The following is an 18,421-nucleotide window of genomic DNA, read 5'->3' on the forward strand; positions in this document are numbered from 1 at the left end:
CAACAACACAACACAACACACACAACCTGAGAAGACCTCATCAGGAGAGAGAGGTGCGTACAGCTCAACTAACAGACAAAACACACACACAACCTGAGAGACCTCTTCCAGAGAGAGAGGGTGCGTACAGCTCACCCTAACAAACACACACAACACAACACATCACAACCTGAGAGACCTCATCAAGAGAGAGAGGGTGCGTACAGCTCGACCCTACAACACAACACAACACAACACACACATCAACACACAACCTGAGAGAGACCCTCATCCAGAGAGAGAGAGGTGCGTACAGCTCGACCCTACAACACAACACAACACACACAACCTGAGAGACCCTCATCCAGAGAGAGAGAGGTGCGTACAGCTCAACCCTACAACACAACACAACACACACAACCTGAGAGACCCTCATCCAGAGAGAGAGGGGTGCGTACAGCTCGACCCTACAACACAACACAACAAAATGCAGTGGTGTAAAGTATTGGAGTAAATGTACTTAGTTACTTTACTTAAGTATCTTTTTGGCTACTTTGTAGTTGTACTGAGTATTAAAGATATTAGCAACTTTTACTCTCTACTTAACTACATTTTTGAACAAGTATATGTACTCTTTACTCCAATACATTTGTAATGACTAATGCAATTACACATTACATTTTGCATGGCACCTATCTTATAATTAATATTGCCATTCACAGGGCATTGAAGGTACTACAATCTTGTGGATTTTGCCATAACTTACAAAAACTTGTCAACATGGCTTCTTTATATGAATATGAGTGCAGTATCAGGTAGATGTCAATCGCTGGCGGTTTATACATGGTTAGCCCTAACCCGCTATTTCTACAGTAATATATTGGCAACACTATTGCCAGCTAGTTACTGTAGGTCACACATCTACAAAAGCTCTTATTTTTAAAACTAACTCTTCCTAAATGTGCTCTAAACATGTTTGCTCAAAATTTGACCATATGGTGGGACTATTGCCATGAAGTGACGTAAACCAGTAAAAAGAATGTATAGTATTTCAATTTTCAAAAGTGCTCTCACACTATATAGACAAAATATTAAACTATAGAATGAGTCGGACACAGAGAAATGAACAATTCACATATGAATCTCAACAATGGAGACAATCAACTGAACAGCTTCATGCTGCAATGCATGCTGGGTACAAAGTACAAAACTCATTCATGATTGTTTGTCACCATTGATGAGGTTTGTATGTAAAGTGTCTAACTGTGTCTCAATTGCAAAGAAAGATTTTCTGACAGAGATCTTTCCATTATAACATGTAATCACTTTACCAAACATATCTTAATAAATCTTAAATGCTATATTATTATTATTTAATGATTGAATTCTTTCAGATGTATCTTCAGTTACTAAGCAAACATAAAGTTGCGGTTCCTGTAAAGTCCCTTCAGTGTTATTGTATAAGTGTACATTTTAAAGCTACAGGAAAGTCAAAGAGTCCAACCAAAGCAAACACTATCGCCATAATGGTGACTTAAAACATAATTGAACCACTATGAACTAGAGTTAAATCTCAATAAGATCTTACACAGATGACAGAAATAAAGTGAAAGTGGTGTCTGTAATATGTGAAGATGTTATTGATGTTTGTGTTTAATTCTCCTCTGGTGAAATCTTGACAGATTTATTGTGTTCATCTGTTATTTACACTTGTTCATCTAAGACTGTGTGACTTAAGTGCATTAATAGATTCTTTAATAATGTATCTTCAAACAGCCATTGCAGTAGTTTACTGTAAAACACCTACAGTAACTAGCTGGCAACAGTGTTGCCAATGTATTACTGTAGAAATGGCAGGTAAGGGCTAACAGTGTATGTGAAATGAGGACATGACTGCAGCTGGCGATGAGGCCCAAACCAGCATGTCCAGTGCAAAAAGGCTTTGACTTTTTAATTCTACTTAACATTATTTTATTTATCTGTTATATTGAAGAGACCTTTTTGAAGGACTTTGGTTTACTTATGAGCACTTGAGCTTAAATGAGACTTAGGGTGTTTGTAATGACGTAGGTTATGGTGTCGATCATGATTTGTTGCAATTTTGAGGTGTTCAGTCTTATTATGATTTAAGAAAATAAATGCGATTGCTCTCCTCACGAATCATCTGTTTCTTGTTTTTCACTGACGTGTCTCTTAAGTGTTGAGGACTATAGTGCTGCTTTGAGCCTACATTCAGTATGAGTAAAATACTCAAGTACTGTTAAAATCAGATACTCGAAGACTTTTACTGAAGTCGTTTTGGAATTGGTGACTTGTAACTTGTAATGGAGTAATTTTCACTGCAAGGTATCTGTACTTTTACTTAAGTATGGTTTTCAGGTACTCTTTACACCTCTGACACATCAACACACAACCTGAGAGAGACCCTCATCCAGAGAGAGAGAGGTGCGTACAGCTCGACCCTACAACACAACACAACACACACAACCTGAGAGACCCTCATCCAGAGAGAGAGAGGTGCGTACAGCTCAACCCTACAACACAACACAACACACACAACCTGAGAGACCCTCATCCAGAGAGAGAGGGGTGCGTACAGCTCGACCCTACAACACAACACAACACAACACACAAAACACACACATCAACACACAACTAGAGAGAGACCCTCATCCAGAGATAGAAAGAGCTGTGTGTGTGTGTGTTCATGTTTGTATATCCCGGTGGGGACCTAAACCTGAATACACACCAACACATGGGGACTCGTGTCACCGTGGGGACCAAAATTGAGGTCCTCATGGGCACAAAAGCTTATAAATTGTACAGAACAATATTTTAAAAAAATCTAAAAATGCAAAAAGTGTTCTATGATCTTTAGGTTTAGGGATAGGGTTAGGGGATAAAATATACAGTTTGTACAGTATAAAAAACATCACGCCTATGGACTGTCCCCACGGAGATAATTAACCAGACGTGTGTGTGCCTCACCTCGTTGGTGAACAGCAGATAGACAGACAGGGTGAACAGACAGACACCCGCGATCACGCCGCCCGTGCTGTCACTCACGCGCTCCAGAAAACCGGCAGATTTACGGCTGTGGACACGCGCGTGCTGCTCACCGGCTGAAAACTGACAGAGAACATCAGACACGTGAGATCATACAGTTGAGACGTTAGTACACAGCTGCTGAAATAAACAACAGTAGAACTTACAGCTTCCGTCATTCTGTGAGTTTCAGGAAGAGAAACCAAACAAACCTTTTTTTTATAATTTCTTTTTACACGTCTTTAATATTCGCGTCTGTGTCGCTAACAGCTGCTCAACACGCGCATTCAGTCTGTTTCAAATCTGTACAAACACTTAAGAACAACACTAAATACACAACACAAACTAACGCGAATGACAAGTCGAGGGAGTGTTTGCGCTAAGCATGCTGGGATATGTAGTTCATTTGCGGTCTGCATTCTGGGAGATGTAGTTTTGTGAGTTATCTTGTATTAATTTTCTGAACACAGCTTAATATGTACAAAATTCTTTATTGGGCCATTCCACTGAATCGGTGACATTAGGTCATTATAAAATGCATAAATATTAACTTTAAAATACATTTTGTCTAAAGGTCTTTGCACATACAGTCCGAAATTTTCGTATGTGTTTTTTCGTATTTGTCTCTCGTTTGTACGGTGTCTCTGAATTGTTATAAAAGGCCACTCAAAATGCTCGATACGGATGCGAAAACGCAGAAAATCGAACCCGGTCCGAATTTTTTTATGACGGACGAAAATATCGGAGGCGGTGTGTAAATGTGATTGACACAACGTGAGGTCGTATTTATTTTTTAACGTGCGGAAATTTCGGACGCAAATTTCGGACTCAATGTGCAATGGGCTTAACCCTAACTGCAAATTTAAAATGTAACATTTAAACATGAATAAAAACTGCCTAGAACACTGAAAAAATTGCATTTGTTTTATGTCCCCATATCTATGGTTGATACTTTACTATTAAAAATATAATGGTTAAACCCCTCAAAAATCTTATTTGTTTTTGCATTTTTGTGTAATTCCATATTCCATATATGCTTATAAATGTTTTCATAAAAAATGTGTAGTCGTGTCCGCAGGTTTTCACTCAGTCCTGTTACTGCTAACACATCCCCATCTCTGAAAACCTTCAAACCTTTCACAGACATATTTAGAGCAGAAAGTTTCATCATCTTGGTCTTCTAAGCCATGTGAATAAAGAAAGATATTTTTCTCATTTTCTTTTTTGTGTATTTTATGATATTTTAGCTATGACTGGAGAAGGTCAATCTCAACATACATTCCTGTTATGATTTCTTGGAAGTTATTTATTTATCTATTTACTGAAAAAAATCGGCAAATCGCTAAAATTTGTTAAATTTCCTCATGTTATTAGCATTTCATTTTATTAAATCAGGGACAATGCACATTAATAACACATACAATATGTAAAATGCACCAGATTTAGCCAACACTGGCTAATTTTCATCCGTAGTCTCTTTTGGCAGGTTGATGTTAAGGACAGGAAGAAAATATAAACAAAATATTAATACACCAAATTAAGAACAAGAAGAAAATTTGAGAGCAGAAAATAAACCAAAATTATTAAACCAAAATTACAGACTACCATACCATATCAATAAACCACTATAAATGATCACAATTTTGATGTGTCAACAGCCATATTTTCAGCTTTTTCGAGAAACCATAGTGTCCTGTTAAATGTTTTAATTCCTTTAGCTCCAATGGGAGTCTATTCCACTCATGTGTTCCTCTAAAAGCAAAAGATAATTGACCAAAGGTAGTTCTTCTTATGGCACATTACAATCACCACTAGTACCGGCACGTGTTTATCTTCCTGTTATTTGATATATGCCATCCTTTAAAACAGGTGGAGCAAAACCGTTTAAGATCTTAAAAATAAGTACCGAATCAGCAAATTGAATCAAATGTTCCCAACTCAAAATAGAAAACATAGTTAATATGCTACAATGATGAAAACGGTTTGTTTTTTTATCCAGGACCTTAAGAGTTTGTTTATAAATACTTTCAACTGGTTTAAGAAAAGACCTACATGTTTGAGTCCAGGTAATCATGCAATACAGTATGTGATATGGGGAATAATCATTGAATTCATGAATAAAACTGCTGCTTCGTTAGTCAAACTATTTCTAATACATCTAAAATTCGCTAAATTAAATTTAGCTATATTTATCACTTTCTTCACATGTTTTTTAAAAGAAAGTTGAGAATCCAATAATAATCCTAAATATTTAAATTCATGTACTACCTCAAGTTTTTGTTCCTGAACAAATACATCTGCTTTCTCATCATAATTTGGCCTTTTAGTAAAAAACATACAAACAGTTTTTCTAACATTAAGATGTAAACGTGAATTAATAAGCCATTGTGCAACTTGATTCATAGTGTCAGTCAATATCTGTGCAGCCTGTTGTTGACTTTTTGCATGTACAGTGGCTTGCAAAAGTATTCATCCCCCTTCATTTTATTCACATTTTGTTATGCTGCTGCCTTATCTTAAACTACTTTAAATGATTATTTTTTACATTAATCTACACTCCATGCACAATAATGACAAAACAAAACTGATTTTTGACAGCTTTGCAAATTTACTAAAAATAAAAAACAAAAATAAGTACATTGTATAAGTATTCATACCCTTTTCTGGGACACTTGAAATTTAGCTCAGAAGCATTAGTTTTGCTTGTTGATGTTTCTACACTTCGAGTGGAGTTAACCTGTGCCAAATTCAATTGAGTAAGTATGATTTGGAGCGGCACATACCTCTCTATAAAGGGTGCAACAGCTGAAAATGCATATCAAAGTAAAAACCAAGACATGAGGTCAAAAGAACTGCCAGTAGAGCTCTGAGACAGGATTGTATCAAGGCACAGATCTGGGGAAGACTTCTGAAAACAATCTGCTGTATTGAAGGTTCACAGAAGCATGTAGCCTCCATTTATCCTCAAGGAAAGAGGTTTGGAACCACCAGATCTCTCACTTGAGCTGACCTCCTGTCCAAACTGAGCCATCGATGGAGAAGGGTCTTGGTTAGAGCGGTGACCAAGAAGCTGATGATTACTCTGGTTGAGCTCCATGATCATATATGGAGATGGGAGAAACTTACAGAAGGACAAACATCACTGCAACACTCCACCAATCTGGGCTTTATGGCTCTCAAGCCTTTGCTCAGTGAAGACGCATGGAAACTTGAAATATGCAAAAACGTACTTCAACGAATCTTTCAAACTGTGAGAAACAAGATATTCTGGTCTGATGAATCTCAGATTCATGCATCATGTCTGGAGAAAAACAAGCACTGCTCAACACCTGTACAATACCGTCTTAACAGTAAAGTGTAGTGGAAACAGCATCATGATGTGGGGGTGTTTTTCAGCTTCAGGGACTGTTCACAAAATACGGAGATAATGATCATGAAAACCTAGCCCAGAACATTCAGAACCTCGGACAGGGCAGAAGGTTCATTCTCCAACATGACAATGATCCTAAGCACACAACTAAAACAATGCAAGAGTGGCTTATGGACAACTCTGTCTATGTCCTTGAGTGGCCCAGCTAGTGCTTGAACCCAACTGAACATCTCTGTAGAAACCTGAACATGTCTGTCTACTGATGATCTCCATCCAACCTGACAGAGTTTGAGAGGATCTGAGGAGAAGAATGACAGAAAATTGCCAAATGCAGATGTGTAAAGCTTTTCACATCATACCCAAAAAGATTTGAGTCTGTAAAGGTGCTTTAACCATTTTCTAAGTTGATGGTATGAATACTTATGCAATGTACTTATTTTTGTTTTTGTCATTATTGTGCATGGAGTGTAGATTAATGTAAAAAAATAAATAATTTAAAGTAGTTTAAGATAAGGCAGCAGCATAACAAAATGTGAATAAAATGAAGGGGGATGAATACTTTTGCAAGCCACTGTACATACAACACAACATCATCCGCATACATTTGACAATTAACATCTGGAGGACATACATTTGGTAAATCATTTACATACATACTAAACAATAATGGGCCTAAAATATAACCTTGTGTAACTCCAATATTATAATCCAAGTAATCTGATGTCGCATTTATAACCGTACACATTGTTTTCTATTTTCTAAATAAGGTTTAAACCACATAACATGTTTGGCATGTTGCTATATTTCATGTATTTATTAATTTTATGCTAAAACTCAGTCCTGTTACAAAAATGCACCCATCTTCCATTTAAAAGCCATGTAAAAATTTTTTATAGTTTTCTGAAATTGACACATTTTGACTAGTAAAATATACGTGTTATTAGATTCAATGTTAAAAAAATGAAAAAAGACATTTAATTTTGACTGGTTATTTCCAACAAATGTTTTTAATGATCTGAAATGCTTTACAGTATTTGTTTTCTTATCAATTCATTTGTTATTTTATGTTATTTTACTATTTTGTTTGTTATTTTATTTGTAATGCATCACGTTTGTGTCCATGGACACTTTCTCAGACAGACAGATCGTGTTATTCACAGGACAGTGAGAAGATTATAACAGAAGGATCATCGAGTAATCACACACACTGAGAGCTGAGACAGACGGCTTTACTGTGTAGACTGTGTGTTTGTTTCAGAATGTCTGAGTTTGATGTGATTGTTTTAGGAACCGGACTGAAGGTAAGAAAACAAAACTGAAACATGTGACACATACGACATTGAGTTATTGTGTGGATTTCATGAAAGGACTAGGACTTTATTATTGTGACTAAATTGTGTGTATAAAGTGATGATCCCACTCTTACAGGAATGTGTTTTATCTGGACTCATGTCTGTCAGTGGAAAGAAGGTTCTTCATATCGACTCCAACTCCTATTACGGAGGAGAAAGTGCCTCGATTTCACCTCTAGAAGAGGTCAGAGCACACGCACACACACACGGACACACGCACACACAGAGATGTTATTCATGACATGATACTTTCTCTCGGAGCAGCTTTATAAGAAGTTCCAGGTTCCCGCTCCGGCTAAATCTCTGGGATGTGGGAAAGACTGGAATGTTGATCTGATCCCCAAATTTCTTCTTGCTAGCGGTGAGAAGAGAGAGCGTGTCCACGTTCACACAGCATTGTGTTTGTGTGTGTTGTAAATGAGTGGAAACTGTGGTTTCAGGTCAGTTGGTGAAAATACTGCTGTATACGGAGGTGACGCGTTATCTGGACTTTAAGGTGGTCGAAGGAAGTTTTGTGTACAAGGGGGGGGAAATTCACAAAGTTCCCTGTACTGAAACAGACACTCAGACTTCAGGTAACACACACACACACCTGTCACACAATCGACAACTACACAATCTACTGCACATTTACAAATCTACACAACACTTTGTTCAGACGTGTTTGTGTTTTAGATTTGATGGGCATGTTTGACAAGCGCAGATTCCGGAAGTTTCTGTCCTTCATCCTGAACTTTGATGAGAACGATCCACGGACTCATCACGACATGGACCCTCACAGAAGCACCATGAGGGAGGTCTTCCGGCACTTTGACCTTGGTGCTGATGTCATCGAGGTCACAGGTCACGCGTTGGCTCTTCACAGCGATGATGAGTGAGAAACGCACGCTGTTCATACACTGACATACATGTGACACGGTTGACCAATCACCACAGAGATGAATCTATAGACACAAGTTGTGGGAGTGTTGTTGTGTGTTTGGTGTGCAGTTATCTGGAGCAGCCGTGCGTGTCCACCATTAACCGCATCAAGCTTTACTCAGAGTCTCTGTCCCGCTATGGCCTCAGCCCGTTTCTCTACCCCGTGTTTGGTCTGGGCGAACTGCCGCAGGGCTTCGTCAGGTAACGTCACATGATTTGTGATGACAGTGACATGCACAGAATGTGAACGTGACCGAGGCGTGTTGCTCCGCAGGCTCAGCGCCGTCTATGGAAACCGGTACATGCTGAACAGATGCGTGGATGACATCATAATGGAGGGCGGGCGAGTGACGGCGGTGAAATCAGAGGGAGAGGTTGGTCACGACACACAAATCAATGAATGAAATCAACCTTCAAGATGATGATGATGATGATGATGATGTCCTCCTCTGATCAAGGTCTTCCGCTGTAAGCAGCTCATCTGTGACCCCAGCTACACGCCCGAGCGGGTGAAGAAAGTGGGCCGGGTCATACGAGTCATCTGTCTGCTCAACCACCCAATCAGAAACACCCATGATGCCACCTCATGTCAGATTATCATTCCACAAACACATCTGAACAGAAAGTCAGGTCGCACTTTCCCATCACACTTCTTTGATTTCATACACTTCAGCACCACAGATGTTTAATCGTGTGTGTGTGTGTGTGTGTGTACAGATATCTACATATGTATGATGTCATACTCTCACAATGTAGCATCAGAAGGGAAGTACATTGCTGTTGTGAGCACTCTGATGGAGAGCAGTAACCCAGAGAAAGAGGTTCAGCCCGCTTTGAGCCTGCTTGAGCCCATCATACAGAAGTAAGAAACAGATGAGATCAGCCGTGTCTTTATCTGTGTGTCACACGCTCATGATGTGTTCGATCTGCAGGTTTATGTCCATCAGTAATGTGATGGTGCCGACAGACGACGGGCGCAGGAGTCAGGTACAACACACACACACACACGTCATGTGATGCTCTTCATCATTCATGGGTTTGTTCACGCATGTTCTTGTCTAGATCTTCATCTCCAGATCTTATGATCCAACGACACACTTCGAGACGGAGACTGATGACATCATGGATCTGTACCGACGCATCACCGGCTCAGAGTTCATCTTTAGAGACCCCAGAGAAGATGTGGACTCGGACGAGTAGAAGAACAACACGCAGCGTGTCATCTGTGTGACGACTCCATTAATAAAGTCACATCTAGTTTATTGGCATTTATTTAACGGGTTATTTCTCCAGTTTTGATAAAGTCCTGCAGTTAATATCTGAAGTCTGAATGTAGATATTTGTGTTGTTTTTGTGGTAGAGAGGCAGAGCTTGTGTTGTAATAAACATCTGATTATCTTCACATGTGTGTGTGCGCGTGCATGTGTAAAGACAGATTAAAGGATTATATCATAGAGGTCAGATGATGGACACATTCAGACACACAACTGCGTGCGTGTGTGTTAATACCTTTAATCTCTCACTACACACTGAATTCATCATTCTAACAACATGACAAATATAAATAATAACACATAATGAAGTAATAAATAGAAGTTATTCCGTCTGTGCAGGAGGAGGGATCAAACCGGCTGCTGTTATGCGTCTCTCACTCGACAGGAAGTTGAATGTGGCGCATGCGTTCGGCTGTCAGGACAAACGTTACACATTCATCAGATATAACACAACACTGATTTTAAGAGTAAAGAGAGAGAACGTACTGTGTCCTGAACCTCCACAGAGATGCCTTTCTTTCTGAGGAAATTCAGTACATTTGGATCCAGACGTTCAGTTCGAGCTCCTGTGCCCAAAACCAGAATCTCTGCACAAAAACACCCAAACTTACAATACTGCACACACACTACACATACTGCACACTGAAGAACGAAAAACCAGTATAGTACAGTAGTTTTGATGTCTTACCGATTGGCGGCTCGATCAGATAGAAGAGAGACAAACTCTCCTCTGTGATGTCTGTGTGACAACCTACCTGTAAAACACACACACATGAAACATGTCTCACACACACACAACACATGAAACACATGTCACACACACACACATAAAACACGTCACACACACACAACACATGAAACACATGTCACACACACATAAAACACGTCACATACACAACACACATGAAACACACGTCACACACACAACACATGAAACACATGTCACACACGCAACACATGAAACACATGTCACACACACATAAAACACGTCACACACACAACACACATGAAACATGTCACACACACAACACATGAAACACATGTCACACACACACACGAAACACATGTCACACACACACACGAAACACATGTCACACACACAACACATGAAACACATGTCACACACACACAACACATAAAACACGTCACACACGAAACACATGTCACACACACACACACACATGTCACACACACAACACATGAAACACATGTCACACACACAACACATGAAACATATGTCACACACACACACACACATGAAACACATGTCACACACACACACGAAACACATGTCACACACACAACACATGAAACACATGTCACACACACACACGAAACACATGTCACACACACAACACAAGAAAAACACATGTCACACACACACAACACATAAAACACGTCACACACGAAACACATGTCACACACACACACACACACACAACACATGAAACACACACACACATGACATGAAGCTTTGAGTTTCTTCGACTGTTTCTTACGTTCCACTGCAGGATGGCGGGTGGCAGGATGGCACAGGGTCCGAACACTTTGTTGCCGTTGATGTTGAATCCTCGTGGGCTGTAGCTGTAGATGACGGCTCCTCCAGTCTGCTCTTCTTTCTGCATCACCGATACTGTGGTCCTCTGGTACATCTCATCATCTGCAGGACCGAGTCTGTGGTGCCGAACCAGACCGCCCCTGTCAGGAAATAAACTCAACATCACACTACACGCACACACACACTCATTCTGCAGTCTGCACTACATAGTGTGCTCACTTCAGTATTCACTGAATATACACCACATCACACTGTGTGACAATAATATAATGAAGTTCAGAGATCATTATCATCATTAAGTTAAGACCTCATTATGTTTGATTCACGTGACTGTTTGATGTACTAGTTGCAGGTATGCAATAATTAGCAGGTAAAATGTAGTGTGCAATATGAAGTACGCATATGTGATCTCAAACGCATTTACCGGGTCAGAACCGGTAGAGATCTCGAGCCGAGCCGCAGTCCGTGAACGCATCCCGGTAACCTCGCGGCCATGACACCGGAACTCAGGCACGGTGTCAGACACATGCACGCGCTTCTTCGTCACATGATGACGTTTGTGTTCTTTAAATTTTTTAAATATCAATTGATTGGTATGCTTGTTTCTAGAAAGATTTCTCCTAACCCTCGCGCGCACACAGACAGAACTCTTTTAGATGTATTTAAGCTCATGTATTTTTAAGCTGAACCACTTTCTGTTCATGCAACTCTTGACAGTTGTTCTGCGCTCGATTTATTTTATCATTATAGTACAGAAGAGTACAAAATTTGTACAAACATATACAACTCACAACAGCAGCAATTTTTACAAAAATAAAATAAACAATTACATAAAAATATAACTTGACGTATACATGTGAAAATAATAACAATTTATGTCCGGGGTAAAAAAAAGTAAGTACATAAATTAAAATAACATAGTGCTTCATAAGTCTTATTTGCTTTTTATATTGCTATTTACCAAGTTAAATAAAAAGTTAATTTAAGAAAATAAGAAATATAATTTACTTTTAGAATCGAGGGTATCTTGCACAAAAATAATTCTGCGCTCGATTTATTATCCTGCCGAGCGGGCGCGCGACGTGCGTTCCGTTGAACTTGCGCGCGGCCGTGGCTGATTACTGGACAAGAACTGCTGCTGCGCACGGCCCGCGCGTTCACATAAACTGAACATATAATGCTTTTGTTTTATATGTTGTTAACTCTACTCAGATTGCGCAATAACGCGAGACAAACGCGTCTGCGTTCTGGATGATGTATCGCTCTCTGTTTGCCTTCAGCTCTGCGGAGCGGAACGCGCTGCGCTTCCCCGCGGGCGAATCTTTTTTCATCCTCGAGCGCAGCAGCGCGCACTGGTGGCTCGCGACGCGCTGCAGCTCCGGCGAGACGGGATACATCCCTGCGTCATATATAGAGAAAATACCGGTGAGACACTATATATACACACACAGAGAGAGACATTATATATATATATATATATATATATATATATATATATATCTGCGTCATAGCGTAAGAGAAAATACTGGCGGTGAGACACTCGACACACACACACACACACACATATATATATATTACGCAGTACTTGTAATATATAGAGAACGGCTGAGACACTATATATATACTGTATACACACACACACAGACATATACATACATCTCTCTGCGCCATAATACCAGTGAAACACACATACATTTCCATGTCATATCTAAGTCACTATATATACAGTATATATATATATATATATATACGCACACACACACGCACATAAAGGGTCGTTTATAGAAAAAAAATAACAAGGAAGATAAATCTCTATGCTGTTTTATATTATTATAAATATGAATCATATAAAATAATATATTATTAACAGTTTGTTTTCTAAATTTTTCCTGTCACACCACAGAACCCATTTACAGTATGTTTGTTAATTACCCATATACACGCATCAATACATACATCAATCTATAAGTGTATAGAGGCAGAGTTATGTGTAAAGAGAGAAGAGAAGAGATGAGTGATTGTGCTGCTGTGTGTTTGAAGGCTCCAGAGCACGATGAGGTTCTGCAGTCTATCGATCGAGCCATTGAGTCCATTCACAATGTAGCCATGACAAACGGAGGCAAATATAATCTGGAGCAGAGAGACGTCCTGCAGTGAGTACACCACACACACACACACACACACGTCTCTCACACACACACACACACACACACGTATGTTTTATTATCTCCGTGGGGACAGTCCATAGGCGTAATGTTTTTATACTGTACAAACTGTATATTCTATCCCCTACCCCTAACCCAACCCCTAAACCTAAAGATCGTAGAACACTTTTTGCATTTTTAGATTAAAAAAATATTGTTCTGTACAATTTATAAGCTTTTGTGCCCATGAGGACCTCAATTTTGGTCCCCACGGTGACACGAGTCCCCATGTGTTGTGTGCTCAGGTTTAGGTCCCCACCGGGATATACAAACATGAACACACACACACCAGTACAACATTCACACAGTAATACACTCCACAGGAAGTTGATCCATCACAGGAAAGAGACGCTGTCCCGCAGAAGCCCAACTTCATCCAATCACAAGCAGAAACTCCCATCATCCTCCAGTGAGATGTCTCTAAGCTGCACACCGCTGCCACCCAACGGTTTGAGTCGAGCTCACAGCTGTCAGAACACAGAGAGAGAAGCTGAACTCTATCAGGTGTGTGTGTGCGTGTGTGCGTGTGACATGTGTGTGCGCGTGTGCTGATGTTGTGTTTCTGCCTCAGGTTCTTCCTCATCCTCGCAGAGCTGCACCTGTAACTCCACCTCCTCCAGAGAAACACAGACAGCAGCAACGCAGAGGTGTGTGTGTGTGTGTGTATATACCTGCATTGGCACACACACACACACACACATTACTTTACATCTTTCTCTCTCTCTCTCTCTCTCTCTCTCTGCAGAGCCGGACGTGTCATCAAGAGTGTCCTCCCCAAGCTCCACCCACAGTGCCGTTCCTGCTGCTGCTGTTGGACCCTCTCCATCTATCAGCTCTGCCTCTTTAGACTCTGTGATTTCCTCAGACGTCAGTCTTCCCAGTGTCAGTAGTACTCCTCCTCCTGTCCCGAAGCGAGGCAAGGCTCCGCCCCCTCCTGCACCTGACCAGTCCTCATCTCCAATATCCCAGCAAGATGCTTCTAATAACAGCCCGGCACCTCAGCCAATCAGCTCACAGACCCCGCCCCTGTCCGGTCAATCCCCTATTCCGGATCCTTCTGAAAAGAGGCCGGCGCCTCAGCCAATCAAATGGCAGCCCACCGCTGACCCCCAGTCTGAAGCCGGGTGGCCGGTTGCCCAACCTCCTTTTTCTCTCAGCCCCCCTGGCAGCCCCTCCCAGTCCTCTGACGTTCCCATGACGATCGGAGCGGAGCTGATCGAATTGGTGAGGAAGAACACGGGTCTTAGTTACGACCTGTCGAGGGTCGCCGTGGGCGTGGTGGTGGGCCACCTGCAGGGCATTCTGCCGAAGTCGTCGAGTGATCTGGAGCGTGTTCTGATGTCACTGGTAGAGAGTAAGGTGAGTGACGCTCAAAGTTCACGTTCTGTCGTCCCGCTGTCACACGTCCTCACATGTGCATGTGTGTGTGATCGTCAGGATGTGAGTTCAGCGCTGCCACTCGGGCAGGTGTCTCACGACGAGCAGCGGCTGCAGGTCATCTTCAGCGATCTGGCCCGTCACCGTGACGACGCACAGCAGCGCAGCTGGGCTCTGTATGAAGATCACGCGCTCATCGCATGTTACCTGGAGGAGTTACTGCAGATACTGGTGAGACGTGCACACACACACACACACACACACATCATCGTCATGCTCACCTGCGGTGTGTCTCTCAGACGGACGCTGATCCTGAGGTGTGTAAAAAGATGTGTCGAGTGAACGAGTTTGAGCCGGTTCTGTCGCTGGTGTCCTACTATCAGATGGTGAGCAAGTGACGTGGCTGCTGATGTCATCATAATGGGTTTGAAGGTGTGATGGTGTGTTCACGTGTGTGTGTGATGTTTCAGGAGCATCGTGTGTCCCTGCGGCTGCTGCTGCTCAAGGTTTTTGGTGTCATGTGCGGTCTGGACGCGGCGCTCATCTCCACCCTCCTGAACTCCGTGTTAGCCATGGAGCTGGCACGGGACCTGCAGAACGACACCAGCGAGCACGACAAGATGTGTTACAGCGCGCTGCTGATGGCCATGATCTTCTCCACGGGTGAACAGATCCCGCTGCATCACTACGGTGAGACTCTGAGACGTGCACGTGCCAGACGTTTGAGAGAGACTGACCGTCGTGTCTTGTGGGTCTGATTTCTGTCCGTCTGTCTCAGATCATCTGAACGCAAGTCTCCTGCAGTTTCTGTTGGACGTGATTGAGGACGGATTGACCTCTGACCCCACGGAGCAGCTGCCCGACCTCTTCGTCAACCTCCTGTTGGCCTTCAACCTCCACTTGAGTGGTACACACACAGACACACACACACGCACACACACGCAAACACGCACGCACACATACACACACGACACAGGCACGCACACGCATACACACACATACTCACACTCGCATACACACACACATTCTCGCGCACACACACACATACTAGCACACATACACATACTGGCACACACACACACACACATACTCGCGCACACATACACACACACAACAACATGTATGTCCTCATAAAGATAGCTGCGCAAACGTGTGTGTGTGTGTGTGTGTGTGTGTGTTTGCACTTGCAGTACCAGAGAGTAATATTGTCATGCAGGCGCTGATCAAGAGACACAATGTGAAGATTCTCACAGAGAAAATTCTGCTGTTACTCAACAGAGGAGGTGAGACACACACACACTTGTGTACACAGTTTAGAGCAGGAGTCTACAACACTGTTCCTGGCTACTGTTCTGAAGATTTCAGCTTCAACCCAATCAAACACAGCTGGGTGTTCAGGCTTGCTTGGTAATCACAGACAGATGTGCTGCAGGGTTGGACGGTAGCTCTCCAGGAGCAGGGTCAGAGATCCCTGGTTTAGAGGTTCATGACTGTCTTCACGTTTGTGTATTTTGAGGTACTTCAACTATATTAACTACTGGGATGTGTGTGTGTGTGTGTGTGTGTGTGTGTGTGTGTGTGTGTGTGTGTGTGTGTGTGTGTGTGTGTGTGTGTGTGTAGAGGATCCTGTGTGTGTGTTCACACACTCTCCCGCCGCTCCTCACGCTGTGCTGAAGTTTCTGCAGGATGTGTTGGCCAGTCGGGACACTGCAGATATTTTCTACCGCACAGATCTGATGGTGATGATTGACATCGCAGTGAGACAGATCTCAGACCTGTCGCCCGGTGATAAAGTGAGACAACATGCACACCTGTTAAAACCCCAAACAATACAAAACATAATGATTGTGTTGAGACTGAAAGTGTCTTCTCACCTGTTGCTCTTGACCTGAATGTAATTGTGTGTGTGTGTGTGTGTGTGTGTGTGTGTGTGTGTGTGTGTGTGTGTGTGTGTGCGTGCGCGTGCGTGTGTGTGCGCGCGCGCGTGCATCAGATGCGTATGGAGTATCTGTCTCTCATGCACGCTATCATGCGCTCGACTGATTATCTGGACCATCAGCATCGGCTGTGTGACCTGCAGGCAGCGCTGCAAAGGATTCTGGGAGAAGACGATGACTCCAGGTGTGTGGACGAGGGTTCCAGCAGACAGATGGATAAACTCATCGTGCAGCAGATCTATAAAGAATTCCCTCAGATCTGTACAAACTGATGATAGTGCATGACATTGTTTAGGTCTAAACCTCATTGTATTGATCATGTGTAAGAAAATAACGTCATCATCATCAGCAGCAGCTCAATAATCTGAACACATTCACACTTTACACATGAGCTTCACTAACCTGCTTAAATGATTACCAACAGAAAAAAATTGTCTGCACTTGCCAAAGCCCCCCCACTACCACCATCCATTGTGTTTTATGACTCTACCTCTTCACACATCACAACACTGTCTGTAATATTTCTGTTCTGTTCACATCTGAACACTGACAGTAAAACACTAACTAACACACACATCAGAAACATGAGTTTACTGGAGTATATCATTATTAAACCAAACATAACACACACACACGTAACAGATGTCTTTCTGCGTTATTATGATCTGCGTTCATTCTAACATTTGATGTAGATATAAACAGTTTAAAATAGCTATTTTCCCCTTACAAGTTTTTGTTCTGCAAAGAAAACTTATATAAAGAAAAATATTTTCTTAATGTTGAAAAATTAATATGCGATAATTAATAATAAAATGTTGCCATCCTAATGCACCTTAAACAAGTGTCTGTGTCCATATTTAGTCAATGAATATTAAAACTCCTATATTAAGAGAAATAACTTTGGATTATTAACTTTAACCGAACTATGAGTTACGTTTTTTTTCTGTTCCGTTATTCCGTGTTGCTACCCGGATGGTTTAAGGTGACACTCGCATTCAAATCTTATCACATTTACGTTATAAAATCATTCTGTTTAAATCTAAGTAATCTTCAGTATTTTTCGCTTTAGTTTTCACGCGTTAATACTCTCATGACTGTGTATATGACACAGGAAATCTTGATCATGTCAAGCACTGTCACTGCATCAAAGACTAGCCATGAATAAAACACTGCACTGCTAGTACTCTGAATAAAGGAAAGTGTGACGCTGAAGATGGCCGCATAAGAAAAGTTAGTCCTGCCTTCCAGTTAAGTAAGCCAATCATGCATCGATAAAGTCTGACGGATTCAAGAAAGTTTAAACTCTGGTTGATGTGAGATTGTTAAACTTCATGTTCCTTTCGAACACTAAGTTTATTTCTGTGTTTTGGATCACCCTTAAAATGTTTAGCTTAGAAGGAGCCC

General features: G+C 41.6%; 4 protein-coding genes across 8 annotated transcripts in view; 2 read left to right on the forward strand and 2 right to left on the reverse strand.

The window, feature by feature from the left end:
* Positions 1–3,423, reverse strand: part of LOC130548545 (transmembrane protein 43) — a 6,712-nt gene extending 3,289 nt beyond the window's left edge. Inside the window, exons 1-3 of the mRNA XM_057325382.1 lie at positions 3,192–3,423; positions 2,968–3,108; positions 248–302 (exon numbers count right to left, since the gene is read on the reverse strand). Coding sequence (XP_057181365.1) covers positions 248–302; positions 2,968–3,108; positions 3,192–3,203 — 208 coding nt within the window. The 5' untranslated portion in view covers positions 3,204–3,423. The remainder of the gene's footprint in view (positions 1–247; positions 303–2,967; positions 3,109–3,191) is intronic.
* On the forward strand, positions 3,077–10,069 carry zgc:112334 (uncharacterized protein LOC619199 homolog). 5 transcript variants are annotated; one of them, XM_057325762.1, is made up of 12 exons: positions 3,085–3,150; positions 7,555–7,695; positions 7,823–7,930; positions 8,011–8,107; positions 8,187–8,321; positions 8,422–8,620; positions 8,737–8,868; positions 8,942–9,041; positions 9,126–9,297; positions 9,385–9,529; positions 9,600–9,654; positions 9,730–10,069. In XM_057325762.1, the coding sequence occupies exons 2-12, from the start codon at positions 7,654–7,656 to the stop codon at positions 9,865–9,867; spliced, it is 1,323 nt and encodes a 440-aa protein (XP_057181745.1). In that variant the 5' UTR covers positions 3,085–3,150; positions 7,555–7,653; the 3' UTR covers positions 9,868–10,069. The 5 variants fall into 5 exon arrangements, with proteins under 5 accessions (XP_057181746.1, XP_057181745.1, XP_057181744.1 ...); XM_057325763.1 differs by lacking the exon at positions 7,555–7,695 and having other exon boundaries at positions 3,077–3,150; XM_057325761.1 differs by lacking the exon at positions 3,085–3,150 and having other exon boundaries at positions 6,922–7,695.
* Positions 10,070–10,163: 94 nt separating this feature from the next.
* ndufaf3 (NADH:ubiquinone oxidoreductase complex assembly factor) lies at positions 10,164–12,036 on the reverse strand. Its single transcript, XM_057325767.1, has 5 exons — positions 11,924–12,036; positions 11,441–11,639; positions 10,630–10,696; positions 10,428–10,528; positions 10,164–10,353 (listed from the first exon to the last, which is right to left on the reverse strand). The coding sequence occupies exons 1-5, from the start codon at positions 12,025–12,027 to the stop codon at positions 10,264–10,266; spliced, it is 561 nt and encodes a 186-aa protein (XP_057181750.1). The 5' UTR covers positions 12,028–12,036; the 3' UTR covers positions 10,164–10,263.
* Positions 12,037–12,569: 533 nt separating this feature from the next.
* LOC130549162 (NCK-interacting protein with SH3 domain-like) lies at positions 12,570–17,849 on the forward strand. Its single transcript, XM_057326353.1, has 12 exons — positions 12,570–12,924; positions 13,540–13,652; positions 14,027–14,207; positions 14,275–14,350; positions 14,449–15,062; positions 15,141–15,311; positions 15,380–15,466; positions 15,551–15,770; positions 15,859–15,987; positions 16,271–16,363; positions 16,701–16,873; positions 17,074–17,849. The coding sequence occupies exons 1-12, from the start codon at positions 12,751–12,753 to the stop codon at positions 17,287–17,289; spliced, it is 2,247 nt and encodes a 748-aa protein (XP_057182336.1). The 5' UTR covers positions 12,570–12,750; the 3' UTR covers positions 17,290–17,849.
* Positions 17,850–18,421: the final 572 nt, after the last annotated feature.

Source organism: Triplophysa rosa, linkage group LG25, assembly GCF_024868665.1.
Source record: "Triplophysa rosa linkage group LG25, Trosa_1v2, whole genome shotgun sequence".
In the NCBI taxonomy this organism is placed as follows: Eukaryota; Metazoa; Chordata; class Actinopteri; order Cypriniformes; family Nemacheilidae; genus Triplophysa; species Triplophysa rosa.

What these genes read in the sequence shown, in the direction of transcription:
- ndufaf3 (XM_057325767.1), bottom strand. Translation starts at nt 12,027, where the DNA reads ATGTGTCTGACACCGTGCCTGAGTTCCGGTGTCATGGCCGCGAGGTTA. An exon ending in TCTCTACCGGTTCTGACCCG is followed by an intron (nt 11,640 to 11,923) that starts GTAAATGCGTTT and finishes ATTTCCTGACAG; the next exon opens with GGGCGGTCTGGTTCGGCACC. An exon ending in TCTGATCGAGCCGCCAATCG is followed by an intron (nt 10,529 to 10,629) that starts GTAAGACATCAA and finishes GTTTTTGTGCAG; the next exon opens with AGATTCTGGTTTTGGGCACA.
- zgc:112334 (XM_057325762.1), top strand. Translation starts at nt 7,654, where the DNA reads ATGTCTGAGTTTGATGTGATTGTTTTAGGAACCGGACTGAAG. An exon ending in TTTTAGGAACCGGACTGAAG is followed by an intron (nt 7,696 to 7,822) that starts GTAAGAAAACAA and finishes CCACTCTTACAG; the next exon opens with GAATGTGTTTTATCTGGACT. An exon ending in CAAATTTCTTCTTGCTAGCG is followed by an intron (nt 8,108 to 8,186) that starts GTGAGAAGAGAG and finishes CTGTGGTTTCAG; the next exon opens with GTCAGTTGGTGAAAATACTG.
- LOC130549162 (XM_057326353.1), top strand. Translation starts at nt 12,751, where the DNA reads ATGATGTATCGCTCTCTGTTTGCCTTCAGCTCTGCGGAGCGGAACGCG. An exon ending in TGTCACTGGTAGAGAGTAAG is followed by an intron (nt 15,063 to 15,140) that starts GTGAGTGACGCT and finishes TGTGATCGTCAG; the next exon opens with GATGTGAGTTCAGCGCTGCC. An exon ending in GCTGTTACTCAACAGAGGAG is followed by an intron (nt 16,364 to 16,700) that starts GTGAGACACACA and finishes GTGTGTGTGTAG; the next exon opens with AGGATCCTGTGTGTGTGTTC.